Source organism: Macaca fascicularis, chromosome 2 (assembly GCF_037993035.2).
Source record: "Macaca fascicularis isolate 582-1 chromosome 2, T2T-MFA8v1.1".
NCBI lineage: Eukaryota > Metazoa > Chordata > Mammalia > Primates > Cercopithecidae > Macaca > Macaca fascicularis.
In genome coordinates, this window is record NC_088376.1 from 125,529,243 (window position 1) to 125,546,797 (window position 17,555).

Consider the following 17,555-nt stretch of genomic DNA (forward strand, 5'->3'; position numbering starts at 1 on the left):
GAAATAACTGACCCCAGGTTAGAAAGCTCGAAAGTGGCAAAACCAAGTTTCCTCCTTCTGTCTGTCTTACTTCAAAGCCCCACTCCTGACCATCACTATTTAGCCTGTTTCAGAAAGATGTTTTACCAAAAGTGAAAAAGGTACCAGGCTGCTCTACATCAAGCAATTCTAAGCAAGCTTGGGGTTAATGTCTTAAAGTGATGGGGAGACTCCTATAGCACTTTAACATGAATATGAAGCTTTGCTTAACAAGAAAAAAAAGAGGGCTGGGAAAAGCATTTCCATTTTGATGATGATGATGATAGTGATGATGATGATGGTGGTGGTGGCTAACACTTACCAATGCTTCCTCAGAGCTCGATGCTGCAGATGCATATGGCATTTCACCCGCATAATAACTCCACGATTATCATCCCTGTTATATAGATGAATCAGCTGAGGCTCTTAGAGATTAAATGCCTTGTTCAAGGTCACCCAGCTAGTAAGGATCAGGTCTGAAGGTTCCAGAGGCAGGGCCCATGATCACTGCACAGTAAGTCCCATTCAGGGCACTCAAGTCTGCTTATTGCTTAGAGAGGAGATAACTCACTGTCTCAGTGTCTAGAATGCCATATGCCTTGATTTTCTTTAATCAGCCCCTTAGAAGTGCAACTTATTATATTAGTGAATCCTATGTACCTCTCCCCACTTCATATTTTTGGAAGTGGTTTCCCTTACCTGGACAGTTGGTGATATACCTTGCAGATATAGTGTCATGCTCTCCTTGTAGCCTACTATTCGGTACTTTCATCCTCCAGCAGTGTGATTCCTACTTTGATCGATATATGCTCACAGGTATAGTGCTTGAGTAATTTAACAAAGTTGTTAAAATAAGGTTATCTGTGGTTTCATATATAAATATAGCAAATATATTTTAATAGGCAAAGGTTTCATGTTTCAAATTACCCTTTTCAAGGGAAACAGTCATACTCAATTATTGTTCTGCCACATAAACTGGACAAATACACGATTTGAAAATGGAACAGCAAATTAAAATCCGTGTGAGGCAAAGAATACCAAGCAGCAGCCCCTTCCGAAGCTGACCACACCACCTGATTAAGTTCTTATGAGGCGGTTTGGTAAGAGGCCCTTTCCTGATCTGATAACTGCCACGGAGAAGCCAAATGCAGAGTCAATCTGCAAATACTTAATCCTCCAGAAGGCAGATTAAGTGTATAATTGACCTATATAATCCATGTATCATCTCCAGTCAAATGTTCCCTGGGCCTGGTTCACAATGACATGGGGCCTGAAGAAAGCCAGCGCGGATGCGGCATTACCACCAATGTGGATTCCATCCAAGTTCGAGATGGCTTTTTAATCACTCATCTCTGAGCCTGTGAGGTTTAAGCAGATGAATTCACCCTAAGCACATCTCTTTTAATCCCGATTTTCTTCTCAGTCTGTGTCTTCAAGAAGTACAAGGAGGAAAGAAAATTAATTTTTTTTAGACCTTGAAATCTTAGGTGCTTCTCTTGATGATCTGATCTCTAATTTCAAAAAGCATGCTTTTATTTTGGGGAAGATGTTGAATTAATCACTAGAGAAGGAGGGAAAAGCCATCTGCATGATTTATGGACACTCCAACTTTAAATCACTGTCTTCAAGTTATTTCTTGAGCTTGTGCTTTCCTCTGTAGCTGCTGCTTTAGGAATATGGATATTATTTCATATCCATGTTTTATATTTTATTTGAATGTCAGCAATAATTTTCAAGAAGGCTAAGCTTCCACTTGAGTCTCATAGCAGTCTGATCTTCTTTTAAAAATTCAGCATCTTTAATATATTTGAATTCATTGTTTTTATGTATATTGGAATATTCTCTTGCTTTAAATCTCAGAATGTTTTGTTTCAAAATGTTATAAACTGTTATTTTGTAGCAACTGAAAACCATATACAATTATACTTCTTTTTTTATGAAAAAATTATAAAAACACAGATAAAAGATGTACAGCTGCACATCTGAAATATTATGGGAAACAGTTTGCCGATTCTTTTCTGATCAGCACTTTGTCTTGGATTGGTTAGTTTTTTTCTTAGGTGTGTTATCAAGAAAGTCATTAGTATTTTATAGAAAGACTAGGTAAACCAATCATATTAATAGACAAAGAAATCTTAACTGCAAAAGCAACCCAGTTAGGTAACATTAGGTCCAAATGTATTTCTCCAACAAACCTAAAGAATGCTTGGTTAAAAAAAAAAAATCGGTGAAGATGAATTTGGAAAGCCTGTTCTTAAGTTACGTAATAAAATAGATAAAAATGCAGAACATCAAATATAGAGTCCCAAATGCTATGCCGATAATCTCCCACAAGCACCCACTTCCAGCCAAAAGTACAATGACGTGGCAAAGAGAAAACTAGCTCAGAGAGCACTGGGTAGGGGCCTACTTAAAGCAGAAAATGCACCGTTAAATGACCAGCTATTAATCCAAATATTCTCAAATACAAACACACACTAAAACCATCCAGCCTTTTCTACAACGGCACACTCAGAAGGGCAAAAACAGGAACAATACCAAATAGCAACAACTTAAAGGACTTATCAGGTAAATAAAACTGAGACTTGAAACACAGTTAAAAACACAACAGGAACTCTCAGAACATGCCTCTGAATGACAGATGCCAGCAGGAACTAAAAACCAGAGAATGACACAACAATCAGAATCAACAACCCCCAAACAGCAAACAATCTCGGAGATATATATTTTTTTCTTCATTCAAAATGTTAATTTGCTATTATTCATTTTTGCCATTTATCAAAATGCAACGATTTGGAAGAAAAATCTCACAGATCAACAAGTCTTTCTCAATAGGTTTCTGCCAATTGTTTAGAAACTTGCCCCAGGACCACTATCATTAAGGAATGGGATTTAAATAATAAGTTCATTTGCAGCAAGAAATTTAGAGTGGCAGCTTTCACAGACCCTTCTGCCTTGATATTCCTATTCCCTTGTTTAGCTTGGTGGACACACGAGTTTTGCAGAGCATATATACAAAGAAATAAACACCATGCTTGAGGAAACAGAAGCCGAAAATAATCAAACATGTTGGTAATCTGATGTTTTGCTGCTAGATTATAGAAAAACAGTAAGTACTGAATTAAATTACTGAGGTTGCATGGTAATGAAGCTTTTTGAGAAGCTCTGGGTTGTTAAAATGACAAATGTTTTAAATCCATGACAGATTCAATAACTTTTTTTGCACTACATCAGTTAGGTTGCCTAGCACCAATATTCTGTAAATTAGGAGATCAGGTTATTTAGAAAGTAAGAAAGTAAATGGCAAAGAAACTTGTTATATCTAAATAAGCTCCTGAAATTTTTTTTTTCCCCATGGGGCCGGGAGTGATATGCAGTGAATGACTGTAACAGTTAAACCTTTACAATCAAATATACTCAGGACGGTATAACTAAGACTGTGTTGGGAAAACCAAATTGGGACAACATCAGACTAAATTGTGGGGGTTTCCACAATGTTACTGATGCTATTTTATGCTGGTCAGTGGAATTCAACAAGGGAATGGAGGTACTTGTGAATTTTTGAATGTCGCTAACTATAACTTGCTTTTGGAAAAAAAAAATATTCTCAGTAATATTTCTTTTCACTATTAATTTACATTAAAGGCTGGAAGGCTTGAATTTTGCCTGTGGTCTTCAACAGTCAGGCAAGTCCAGTTTTATCATCTGTACTAGCCAAGGCTGTACCTTTACTTTTTAAATGAAGATTTGGTTGCACTTTCCTTTAAGAAGAGCCACAAAAGAGATAATTTGCCTTGCTGCCTTCAGCAAGGCTACCTTGCTTGTACTTCTAATTTTTTTTAAAATGAAGTGACAAGCTAAACTGCAGATTAAACATCAAATTCAGTACTAGATTTAAGTGTTAGAGAACACAAGGTTATTGGTTATTCACACACACTCACCCAGTAACACACACACACACACACGCACACACGGGCCACATAAAACTGAGAATCGGAAGATACTGATCAAAGGAAAAAAAAAGGCAACCTAGGCATTGAAAAGAACAACCCACAGGCTTCTTGAAAATTTGTGGTTTGAAATTTAATTCAATGGAGATGGGCAGAGTGTCCACACTCCTAACTGCAGACCCGAGGGTCCTGCCTGTCTCTGTTTTCAATGCCTATTGGATGGTGATTGTGCCCCAGACATTCTAGGCTCAGTACTTTCATATAAGGCATGCATGCAGAGAAGGGGGAGGACCCGCTGGTGAGCTTTATGCATGTATGAGGCATTCTCAGTGGATGTGGGTCATGCTAGAAGATGTACACAGGAAGATTATTTGATTCTAATTCATGCCACTTGATATAATGTGATAAAACATTTGACATGAGAGATAAGTTCCATTTTTATCTGAGAGAGGACGGGTGGGAATTAAAAAGTAAGAAGGGTTTTATTGAGGAAAGGTGATGCAGGGGAAAGAGAGGTATCAAGCACAGAAAGGGGATGATTGGAAAAGAAAAAAAAAAAAAAAAGAAAGGAGCCTTTCAACACACGAGGAAAGCAAATGAGCTGGAAGACAAAGCATATAAAAGTCAGAAGCCGCAGAATCAGAAAGCAGTGCCAACAATGAGCTCACTTAGCTGTGGAACAAAAACACACACACATACACACACACACACAAACTCAATATAAATTGCTGAACACAATCACAGAAAAAAAAAATAGAAACACGGATTCCATAGTAGACCAAAACATTAATGTTCGCATTGGCACTAAAAATATGGAAACCTGGACAGGAGGAGCTCACGTTTCACAAGACAGAAGTAGGCTGCACACTCAGAGCCACAGGGAGACAAGAACATCAGCTTCCATGCACTCTGGCCGGGTCTATACTGGCAAATTCAGTGGAAACCCGAGACGAAATATCGGGCTAAATTAGGTAGCCCCATCTGCTGTGGCCTGAAAGAGACAGGCAATTTGAGACCAAAGCAGATTTCTTTTTTTTTTTTTTTCTTTTTGCCTCAGTGGCTTGCTTTGCATGCAGATGCAGTCCCAGTGGAAATAAGATTGCTCAAAAATTATTAACCCTTGGTAATCTGCATTTTCTGAAGTTTGATCTGGGTCCACAGCCCAATGTACTCATTCTTTGTACACCTGCTTCTCGTAAATTTTCAGTTGGGTGGGTGGGCAGCGGGCACCATGGTTTAAAGCTGCAACTGACTGAGCAACTGTAATGTAAGTGTTTGCCGAAACCCAGGGTAAGGATTTCGAGTCTTCCAGGAACGAAATTATCTTTGAAGTGATAACGATGTGACATTTACTGCACATCTGCACGCCACAGCTGGTGTCAGGGAGGCGCCACCCCCAGGAGAGGGAATTGGTCTCAGCCTCCCTGATGAGAACATCTCCCTAAAGTGAGGCCAGATTGCAAGGAGGAAAACCATGACCAAGAAAGGTCTTTGGCAGTTAGAGAAAGCTGCCTCGCAAGCTTCGTGCAGGAATGAGCCTGCTTGCCGAGAGGCTGTGTGCCGTCCTACGTATCACACAGATTGGGACTGAGACACTGCCACACCAGAGTGGGTTCAGAACAGACACAAGACAGATAAGAGCCTAAGGCAGAGGGAGAGGAGAAGATTTAGTCTGAATCAGAACCAATCCATTTTCTCAAAATGTGACTTATCCTCCTGTCGCTTATTTTGTCACATTTTGGAGGGTCTCCTCCTTGGTTTTCAAGGAGGAGAAGGCATTTACTTACATCAAATAACCTTTCTATGTACATCTCCTCATTGACCTTATCACGCAGGACATCCTGAGAATGGCGGACGAAAGTCACGTAGGCGTCGGCCACGTCCATCCCAGGTTTCTGTAAAGAAACAGGAAAACATGAAAATGAATTTTCAGACAGCCACTCTTCCCTGTTTACCATTCACTTTTACCCTCTACTTGCCCTCACACACTCTGAGATGCTTCTGCTGGATCACCTTTGTAGGCATGGGATTGCTGTCCACAGCCTGGGCTGGTAGGAATTGATATTAGAACTGCTTCCTCTTTCCAGAAATCAAGCCTGGCTAAGAAGGGCATTGAGCTTGTAGGATTTTGTAAATATTTTTCTATGATTAATTCTTTCCTGGCAAATTTATCTAATGGATAAATCTTTACTGCATAACTCAGAGATGTTCTCTGACTTTGCCTTGGATTGAAACCCCCATTAAAGAATACCCAAACATACTGTTTTCCACTGTCCTTAATATATTATCAGAAGGGTGATGGAACTTCCCATTCCTTTTTCCTCTTTTAAAAACTTGAGAAAGTACTAAGTAAAAAAAAAATTGTATTTCAATCTATACCCCTTCCTACTCAAGTCTCATTTTGTGTGTGTGTGTGTGTGTGTGTGTATGTGTATGTGTGTGTATAGTTTAACCTGAGTGGATATAGTATTTGCTAATTAATTAGTTCACTCAGAGGAGACACTAAACAATTTGTCTTTGCTTCCAGTGCAGCCTTAAAGTCTAAGGATTAAAAAGAAGAAGAAGAAAAGAAAAGAAAAGGCAGGGTAAGGAGGAGAGGATTTGATTTTTAAATAAATCAGATTTTCCGGAAAGGTAAGCAGGTGGTTCATCCTGCAGTTAGGAAGTGATTTATTGTAGGGAAGTAAAAAAAAAAAAAAAAAAAAAAAAAAAAGATAGAAAGAAACTCAGAAAGCACACTGCTTGAGATGTCACAATCAAAGTTATCTCCAAAGAAACCTATTAAAACACTGTAATATAGGTCATTAGGAGAGTGGCCACAAACCCCTCAAATTTCCACAGTAGATATATACGTTTGCTAATAACTAAAAAGATTAGTTTTCATTACTGTGATTTACCTTAGATCACAAAGTATCATTTCTCTACTAGACGTGACTGTCAGGCACTGTAAATTGAAGTTAGTTAACACTTCTGTGTAATTTCCAGGGTGAAAATGAGGAAGGTTTAGAAACAGTAGGACTGTATTTTTGTTTCCTGATACAAAGCAAACAATTATCAAGCAAAGGGCCAATGCTTGGCCCCTGGGATGCTAGTAACATTTCTTAACACCTGCTGAAACAATGACAAGGTATTAATTTGAAAAACAATGAGGACAACCCAAAGCCACAGTAGTCAAGTGTTACACTTTCAAGCAATTTTCAGCGAATGGATTGAGCAGGTTCCATGATGGTCCTATAATTGTTGCAGTTTTGTTATACAAAACAATAGAGGTTCTCCAATGAGAAGTAAGTGATAGCTATCAGTTCTAAGCAGGCACCTCTCTCCTTCTCTCCTTTTGGCAACTGCGCATCAAAGGCCATTCTCAGTAGGGATGGGGATCTCTACCTGGGGGACTTGAGAAACTCATTATTATTGTTTCCATTTCTCCCCTGGTGATACTTGTGGCGATATGGCCTTCTCCTGGGCACATGCAGCCGTCTTAGAGCTAAGGTGCAAAGTCAAATGCCACAGATCTATCAGTAACCAAAAATGTTAGAAGAAACAGTTATCTACAGTGATGTGTATTTGCACCATTCCTTCTCTTTTCACAAAGTTTCACTGTCTTCCAAGGGGCATTTCATTCAAGTTTTAAAAACTCTGATATTTTAAAAAATCAGTGTGGTCCATCTTACCCAGGTAGTTAAGAAATTCCATGATTTGCTCTCTTATGACTCTTTTTTTTTCTTAACAGCACTTACCAATAGCTGATATTGCATTATATACTATTTGTTTGTCTGTTGCCTGTCTTATCCCACTAAAACATAAGCTCTATGAACACAGGAACTTTGTTTGGCCTGTTTTCTATTGTATCCCCAGCACACAACATGGTACCTAACACATAGTTGGTGCCCAGTAAATATTTGCTGAATGGGCAAATTCAAGAATGAATGAGAAAATCCTTTCTCCACCTCCTTTTTCAAGCTCTTCAGTCACACTGCATGGAATTTTACTGGATCTCCCACAAACTGGAATTTGTGCATATCATTTAAACTTTTCTGTAAAATAAGAGTTAAAAAAAACTTCTCTGGGCCTTAATTATGCGATCTATAAAAATGGGATTACTAACAGCTCCCCTACTTACCTCTAAGGACTGTTATGGTCATCAGTTAGAATCGTATATGTAAAAATGTTTTGAAAGCCATATATTGTAATACAAACATGAATTACTATGATTTTTCCCCCATAGTATTATACCATTCCACAGCCTTACCTACCTTTAGAATCTACTCTAGAACCAAGAAGAAAAGGGGGCCTCAGAGGAGCTAACGTCAAAATAAAAATGATAAAAATCTCGGCACAAAATATGTGTAGTTTTCTCATAATAGAGTCCTCAAGCTCCCACTCCCATCCAATTCCAACAAGTTTGGTTTCCATTCCTTGATGGAGCAGAAATAGGGAAGAGGAGGGATTGTTTGAAAAAACTGCAGAGAAGAGAGAGCTATCATTTTTCCTTATGCCTGACCGTGAAGGAGGAGGCTGCCCAACTGCAACACCAGACATGTAGACTCACCAACCGCTGGGGTTTGGGACTATCGAGGGCAGGGGCAAGCCTCCCCTATATCTCGGGAGGCCCTACAGGGAAGCGGGTCACTATGCAGCCACTGGGGAAAGACACGGTCACAATGGTGATCCTGGGTCATTGAGGAAAGATTATAGTCAGTACCCTGTTTAAAAAGGCAGGAAGGATGTATAACGCATTTTAAGTAGATTTCCAATCAAAACAATTAAAATAAAAACTGTTCACAAACAAGCTAACCCCTTCATTATAGCTGAAAAATATACTTGACCAGACAGCTGATACTATTAAATTATGCTTTTATATCATAGTGCTACCTGCACACAGTGGGACAAACTTTTAGGTGTTTTTAAATATCTCATAATGACATTGTGTATTTTAAATGTGGCTTGGATAGACTGATAGAATATGACATAGATTTTAGAAAACATTTAAACAAATATCTGTATAGTTAACTGCATCCATGTGCGGAAGACATAATTTGCGAATAAGCTACTCTGTGGCTCAGGAAAAGAAGACCATTTTAATCTGAACTTGCCCCTACCAGAATACTTCTGAGCTTGAGAAAAATGAGCTCAAATTTTCAGCATCCTAAGTCAGCCCTAATTATGAATGCAAATCTCCTACATATACCAATGGGTCAAAAACTATATCTAAGACAAAGACATATGCTTTGGGGATTATGCAATGTTTTAAGTGACTGGTACTAGCACTTCCCTCCAGTAGTGTGGATAGTTAAGAGACAAATCTCAAAGGTGACTAACTGCTAGTGTCCACGTGGAACTAAACCACTAAGTGTTCTAACAAAAACCTCACAGGGAAACATAGGTGAACTCAGAGACTTCAGAGGTAGAAATGAGTTGAGAAATGATTTTATCTGAAGGTTCTTAAGCCTGACTGCAAATTTGAAGGACCTGGGGAGCTTTAAAAATACTGATGTCTGGGCCCTGACCCCCAAAGATGCCGTTTCCATTTTGTCTGGCAAGCAACCTGGGCATTAGTGCTTGCAAAACCTCCCTAGGTGTTTCCAATATGTAGCCAAGGTCAAGAATCACTGATTTAGTCCATTAGTTTCCAAACTTGTACTACGTATCAGAATCATGTGAAGAACTTAATGGAAAGCAATATCCAGGCTCCACCCCAGAATGACCGCATCAGAATCTCTGGAGGTGAGGGCCTGGGACTCTATTAATAAAACAAAAACAATTATGTGCCTATTAAAAAATAATAAAATAATAATAAAAGCTAAATAAGTTAATAAAAACCAAACCAAAAAAACTTTTTTTTGCTAAGTATTACTGCTGCACATTCTGGTTTGGGGACTGCTGACTTAATAGGTAATAGTTGTATGCTGGTAAACTGGCTCTTCTTTTTTCTTTTTCTTTTGAGATGGAGTTTCACTCTTGTCGCCCAGGCTGGAGTGCAATGGCACCATCTTGGCTCACTGCAACCTCCGCCTCCCAGGTTCAAGCGATTCTCCTGCCTCAGCCTCTCCAGAGGAGGTAGCTGGGATTACAGGCGCATGCCATCACATCTGGCTAATATTTTGTATTTTTAGTAGAGGCGGAGTTTCACCATGTTGACCAGGCTGGTCTCGAACTCCTGACATCAGGTGATCCACCCACCTCGGCCTCCCAAAGTGCTGGTATTTTAGGCGTGAGCCACTTTGCCCAGCAAAACCAACAACAAAACAAAACACCCTGATTTGTAGTGCTTGCCAGTTTGCATGGTGTAAATACTCCCATCAAGGCTAATTGTGAGCTACCAATGTGCTCTCATTGAAGGCAAAGTTGGAGAGAGATGCACATAATTGACTCTTGGGAGCCAGTGCTAGCTACTCTACCACACCCCTGGAAGTGCAGGCTTTATGGTCCAACTGACAGCACCTGATCTTCACACTCCGCTTACTCACCAGGTGACCTTGGATATGCTAATTAACCTCTTTGTGCCTCAGATTCCTCAGCTATAAAACAGAATGATAATATTAACCCCCTCCTAGGATTGATTTCAGAAGCAAATGATTACTATTATCTACCATATATAAACAATGTACATATAGAATATATGTGTATTATGTACTATTGTTTTCTATAAAATTATTTACTAAAAGGTTTATTGTAATATTATTAGCTATTAAAGTATATGTTAATCAACTTAAAGTTTAGCTTTGTCCTAAGTCATTAATAGCTGGTAAAAAAATACTTTTTCTAATATGCACTAAAATAATTACCACTGTCCAAATCAAGGTGTTTGTTTATACACTAACTGAAATTATCTTGCAGTATGGCAGAATTTTTAAGGGCATTGGCTTAAATCTCAGCTCTTCCACTAACCTGATGTGGGGTCCTGAGCAAATTAACTTCTCTGTGCCTTAGTTTCCTCATATTCCTCATATTTAAAGTGAGGTTATTGTGAAAATAAAATGTAAACTGTTCTAGTGAGTGCTTTATCAAGCTTGGTTGTAGGAGCAGTAATAGTAGTAATTATATTTTGTATCACCAGTGGTAAATGTACCACATTTTGGAACATGCTGCATCAACTACTTCTGCCCTCCAGAGTGTGAAAACTCTATTAATTCAATTTGCTTCTTCATAGCCTAATGGTATGGTTGGGCTGTGTCCCCACCCAAATCTCATCTTGAATTGTGGTTCCCATAATCCCCAAGTGTCGTGGGAGGGACCCAGTGGGAGGTAATTGAATCATGGGGGTGGTTACCTCCAGGCTGTTCTTGTGATAGTGAGTTCTCAGGAGATCTCTTGGTTTTATAAGTGACTTTTTCCCTTTCACTCATTCTTCTTACCTCTGCTGTCATGTGAAGAAAGACGTGTCTGCTTCCCCTTCTGCCATGCTTGTAAGTTTCCTGAGGCCTCCCCAGCCATGCTGAACTGTGAGTGAATTAAACCTCTTTCCCTTATAAATTATCCAGTCTCTGGTATGTCTTCATAGTAGCATGAAAATGGACTAATACACCTAATAAGTCTTCTAATTTAGGATAATTAATCCATAAACAATGAGTACAGATCAGGGCACCCTGCATTTTGATATGGAGTCCATTTACTGCCCTCCCATCTTTATAATAAATCTGAACCTAGCTTATAGGAATTATTAGATTGAACCATATGAAATGGCTGATATTTGACTTCTTTGACCTCACCAATATGCCAATTTCATGTGATTCAATCTAACATAACCTGATGTTAGTACCAATGACTGGATCAAGTTTCTTTAGGTGTTTGGGCCTTATCTATAGGACACCTGTTCAAACCTGCCTGAGGATACCCCCTCTGCTCTGGATCCTACAGAGAACAGACCACAACTACCAAATCTTTGGGTCGAAAGCCTAGAATTTCAATTTCTATCACTGTTGAAGATCAGTGGAGCCCAAGGCTGATGTCTGCAAATTCATCCCCCATCCACCTATATGCAATAGACTGTGGACATCACACTACCACCACCACATGTGTCCTTCTCCTGGACTGAAGTTCCTAATAAGTGCCAGGTATGGTGCTGGATGTTCTGTGTATGTTGTGTCATTTAATTTGCACAGCAAACCCATGACTTAGGTATTATTGTCATCTCCATTTTAAACATGGAGAAACAGGGCCAGAAAATTTGAGTAGTTAGTTCCCTGTGAAGGGAAAGTTTATACTTTGGGGGCTTGAGAAAGTAAATTACTTAACTTCTCTCCCTGCTGCAGTTATGTGAGCTTTTGCCATTCTCCATTATAAGAACTGTCTACCTGAAGGAGTCTGAGGTTTGTTGATTGGAATATTATATAAATTCAAAGCATAATTATTGATTGTACATTCTTTCATTAAACAAACAAAATATATACTAACACTAAATTCACTCCAATTTTCTATTTTGTCTTCCTTTGAGAAATAAGCCAATAAACCATTACACACTTAGCTTCCTGGGGAAATGAATTTAAATGTTAATATAAATCCTTTTAGAAAAAAACAAATTTTAACAAATAAGTATTTGAACAAGGAGGGTACTTAACCACGTTCAGAATGAGAAATGCTTAGTACAAGACCCTTGGTGGCTGTTGAGATAAGCTCTCTAAATTTAATATTTTATAATAGACTCACACCTCTTTTGTTAGAAATGGAGAAACAAAATCATTTTCTTTTTCGCTTTATTGGAATATATTAAAATCTCTCCAATTTTATTTTGCTAATAGGCAGGACAAAGTCTGTCTATGAATGTATCCTGATTTACCACAGGTAATCCCACACTTTAGCATTCATGTGTTGTACTTAACCTCAATTTAAATGTAAATTTTGGGCAACTTCGAGTGCTTCATCTGTGAACTTTGAGAGCTCTCTTCATTAATGAGGCCTGTACTAATTATAAGCAGTTTTGTGAGGTTTCCTTAAAACAATTGCAAAATTGACCCCAAAATGAACAAATTTAGAATTTATTTGTTTTTTATTAGGTTGGTGCAAAAGAAATTGCGTTTTCCACATTTTTAAATTGCAAAACCACAATTACTTTTGCACCAACCTAACAAAAAATACTATCACCCTTGTGCAAGTTTCTAGCTTCATGGCTCTCCTCCGAAGGTGTGCACACAGGAGGGTTGGTGAACATGAGGAAAACAGAATGAAACACCAGAGAAACGGATGAAAATGAAAGTGAAAGTGAAGTGGGACCTTTCTTCCTGAGGAAAGAAACCATACCCTCTTCTTATCTGGAAAAAAAAAAAAAAAATTCTACTACAAAATAGTCTTGGCTTCTTTCTGATGATCCAAGTCAGGAACACACAGTTTAGCTAGCAGCAATTCATATGAGTAGCACTATCAAAATTCTCATGAAAACAAAAAGTAAACATGAAAAATAAACAAAAAAAACCCCGCAAGAAACAATTTTCAAATACTCACAGGTACATCCACATATTTGGAAGCTGCCTTCACCTAAAGAGGAAAGAAGAGGATGGAAGTGAGGCTGGTGTTTATGTTTAATTGTTCACTGCTCAATGCTGTATCCTCATCAGAATCAAAACAACAGGCTGGCACGTGGAGCTGACCAGGAAAAACAGAAAGGTACTAGAAAATAAAATCTGTTTGCTATTTTTTCAAGCCATAGCCACTGCTTTGCAGAAACAGAGAATGCACACTCAAATGTACTGATTCAGATTCTGTTGCTGGAGCGGGAGCTTTACATTTTCCTCCCTCCCATTGAAAAAGAGAAAAGTGACTAGCTAAACCCAAATGGATCAGTGGGGGGCTTACCAGTCTAGAGAAGCAACTAAGATTGCTGTTACTTCTCGTACCTTGGGTCTTTGTATAATTCGGCTGCAGGTTGTCCTAACTAAATAACGAAATACCTCAGTTCTCAGCTTTCGTTAACTCAGATTTTTAAGAGGAGGATGGACATCCTCAACCCAGAGGGAGATGTTGTCTGTGGGTAGGGGAATGAGAACCTTTCAAAACTGTCCAAAGCCTGCTTTTATGTCTCCTGATTTTAGGTGCTAAAAATTCCAGATGGGAAGTGCAGCAAGTGGTTATAAAATTTGGAGTATGGTAGTGTGCTGGAGTGTTATGTTTGAGAGCATGGAGTTTGGAGTCAGACCTCGGTTCGAATCCCAATTCTACCACTTAGAAGCTGTGTGACCTTGGGCAAGTTACTTCATCTCTCTGAGCCTCAGTTGCCTCATCTGCAAAATGGAGTTATTATTAGTAATAGTGCCTATTTCCACAGGTTGATAAGGATGAATTCACACTTAGCCACAGGATGTAAGCACAGAACAAATGGCAGCTAAGATGATGAATTCATAAGCAAATGTGAGTGAGCTCTAAGTACTGTGAGAAGCCAATGAACAGCTGGGTTTGAGAAATAAAGCCTATAGGAGTATGTTTAATATTCTGTGTGTTTCATTTTGACTCAGGTCACACATGTTATCTAGGCACAATTAAGACCAAGGGGTCACATCTGGAGTCAGAGAGGGTTTCCTGTGTTTACTGGGAACTGCAAAGACTGCAATGCACAAAAAGCAGTTAGGATGTCTTTTCACATCTCAGCCAGGCTTCCTCCTGCAATTTGGCTGAGATCAATATTAGGAATCACAGCTTCACCCAAATGTCTCCCAGAAAAGTACCCAGGGGAGTGATTTCCTCTATTGCTCTTTTCTCAATGTTAGTTTCCAAAATGTCAGCTCTCAAGAGAAAACAGCCAATGAACCAATAGGGTGGGGTGGAAAGAGCCCAGAATTTAGAGTCAAAAGTTCTTTCAGTGCCAGAACTTATTGACCCTGGGGAAATCACGCCAAGTTCCTTAGCCTTGGTTTCCAGATTTCTAGACCAAGGTGACAATACTCTGCACTTTGCAGGGCTGAAAGCTTGATGAAATGAGAAAACACATGAGAAAGTGCTTTGTAAACTTTAAAGCAGGGAACACACATCAGTTAGGTAATTATCGAGAGGGCAATGCATTCTACCTTCTTGAATCATTGCCAGCCCCCAAGATGATTCCTGGAGTCTCCGGTTATAGATTCTCTTAGAACCTTACATTTGTTCTTTGCAGCATTGATTGCAATTCTGCCAAAAAAAATTTTTTTTTTGGCGCAATGTCTACCTCCCATATAATGTCATGAGAGCAAAGGCTATCTTGGTCTTGCTCATGGCTCTCCTCAATGATTCACCTGGTACCGGCTTAGAAAGGGAACTCACGGAAAAATTATAGAGGGAAGGAATGAGAGAAAGCTAATGACCAGTTCTGGCTTCATGATGATTGGGAAGTAAGCAGAGGCAAGACTGGATCAAGGAGCCACTTCACTGATCAGTCCGAAAACCAACATAGTTGTATGGAAAGCTGACTGCCTGCAGAGGCTGGTGGGTAAAGGAAAATACTCTTAGTCCTTGCAGGGATTTGAGGCAGGCTCTCCAGATTTTGCACAATTATCATTTCTACTAAAAGATTCTAAAACCCAAATCTTTCCTCTTCATTCCTATGCTAGAATTTAGTTCAGGAAAGAAGGTGGCTTGCCTTTTTTTTCATGTCTCCCCCATGTATACTATTATCTAACGTTTCTGTGATATTTTTCATTTGCAAAACACTTTCACAAACAGTTTCTTCTTTAAGCTGCCCTGCAAAAAGGGGGTGATTCAATCAGATGCATTTACAATCAAGAACCTAAAATCCATAGAATTTAAGGAATTTATTTGCTCATGATCACAGACAGGAGGCAGAGAATCCAAGACTCCCACATGGTCATCTGAGCCCAACTTTCTCCCTTCGAACTCTTGATCTCCTCAATACTGGTAGAAAAGTACGAGGAATTCGAGCATCAGTAGTCAGAGCAGGTGCTAGCAAAACAATTCTTCTCAGCTAGAAATTCCTCCTGTACTCTGTGACGTTGATGCTTAGCAGTTGGTAGGGGTTTTGCTACAGCTGAAATGATCAACCTTTAAACACACCATTTACCATTTACCACTAACATGCAGTTACAATCCGGAGAATGACACCAGTATAATTCTATTCCTTTAAAGGCATTTTGGGAAGATGAGGCAAGTTTCTGTCACGAATGAAAATCATCCACTCTCCTTCATGCACCAGCCCTTGGTTTGTTAGGATTGTTCTTTTATTTAATAAATGATGACTTGCACTTAGTCTTAGTGATCCTCCTCCCATCCCATAATAACAGGAAAAAAAACCCAGGGTAAATTGTGGTCTATTATTTGTTAGAGACATGTGTGTATCATTTTTGATTCTGGATATTGAACATTTTTTTTGCGGGGGGCGGGATGGAGTCTCACTCTCTTGTCCAGGCTGAAGTGCAGTGGTGTGATCTTGGCCCACTGTAACCTCTGCCTCCTGAGTCGAAGTGATTCTACTGCCTCAGCCTCCCGAGTAGCTGGGATTACAGGCACCCACCACCACGTCCAGCTAATTTTTGTATTTTTAGTAGAGATGGGATTTCACCATGTTGACCAAGCTGGTCTCAAACTCGTGACCTCAGGTGATCTGCCTGCCTCGGCCTCCCAAAGTGCTGGGATTACAGGCAGGAGCTACATACCCAGTTGCTGGATATTGAACTTGAAGAAAGACGTTGATGATGAGGAAAAGGGGGAGTCTGGCAGTATATTCTATAAGGAAAGCGAAAGAAAAGGCATCTTGCCTAGAAAAAGATGGGCTAATTGCAAAGAAAATCATAATATTCATGTAGTTAATTAAGGAGCTTTAGTGCAGAAGAACTGAATTTGTTCACAATGGTTCCAGAGCATAGAATCAGAATGAATGTGTAAAATTACAGGGCCCTAGAAAAAGGTCTAAATAGCTATCACAGTCCAGTTAGGAACTGGCCATGTCTGGTGATAGAGACCTCCACCTCACTGGAGAAGCTCACGCAGAGGCTAGTTAGAAGGCTCTGGACCTGTTTTTCTTTTCTTTTCTTTGTATTTGTTTCTTTACCTACATGAGAGGTTATCTCAAAGGCTGCTTTTCATTCTCTGATTCAAGTCCCCTTAAGAGGTAGGAAGTTGTCACCAGTTACATTCTTTATAGTAGATAAATGTAGCAGAGTGGAGAAATTGACAGAACCAGGATCAGAATCTTTTCCTGTATAATGTCAGCAGTGCTCCCTTTTTAAGGATCACCTTTTCTTAAGTTATCCATATCCATAGGAATATGTCTTTTTGCCAGCTATACTCTAGGTAGTAGGGAATGACCAGATTCTCCCGACCCACTAGAGCTTTGGAATTATTGCCAGAAAATCCAAGCATGCACCAGGCACTATCTAGATCAAATAACCAACAGCTCTCACCATCTATACAAGACTATTTTACATTATAATTGATATTGTTTTGATGAATAAAACACAAATTTCTTTAAAAGCACTATATAATATAGTAGCTTTTTGTCTTTATGTATTTTTTTCCATCAATGGTTGTTAAAAGAGTGTGTGTGTGTGTGTGTGTGTGTGTGTAATTTTCTTTTCTTTTTTAACTTAAAATCTAGCGAAGTGGCTTAGAGAATGGGTTCAGGATTAGCTAGGTTAAAACTCTAGCTTTGCCATTTTTTAGCTTGGTGAG

The 17,555-nt window shown here is 39.2% G+C and overlaps 1 protein-coding gene across 14 annotated transcripts in view; it reads right to left on the reverse strand.

Annotated features, from left to right (window-relative positions):
• The window catches only part of CADPS (calcium dependent secretion activator), a 489,813-nt gene that overhangs the window by 34,274 nt on the left and 437,984 nt on the right, over positions 1-17,555 (reverse strand). For all 14 annotated transcript variants that reach the window (XM_045385957.2, XM_045385961.2, XM_045385964.3 and 11 more), the window contains 2 exons: positions 13,407-13,439; positions 5,756-5,863 (listed from right to left, as the gene is read on the reverse strand). In XM_045385957.2, the coding sequence (XP_045241892.1) occupies positions 5,756-5,863; positions 13,407-13,439 (141 nt within the window). The remainder of the gene's footprint in view (positions 1-5,755; positions 5,864-13,406; positions 13,440-17,555) is intronic.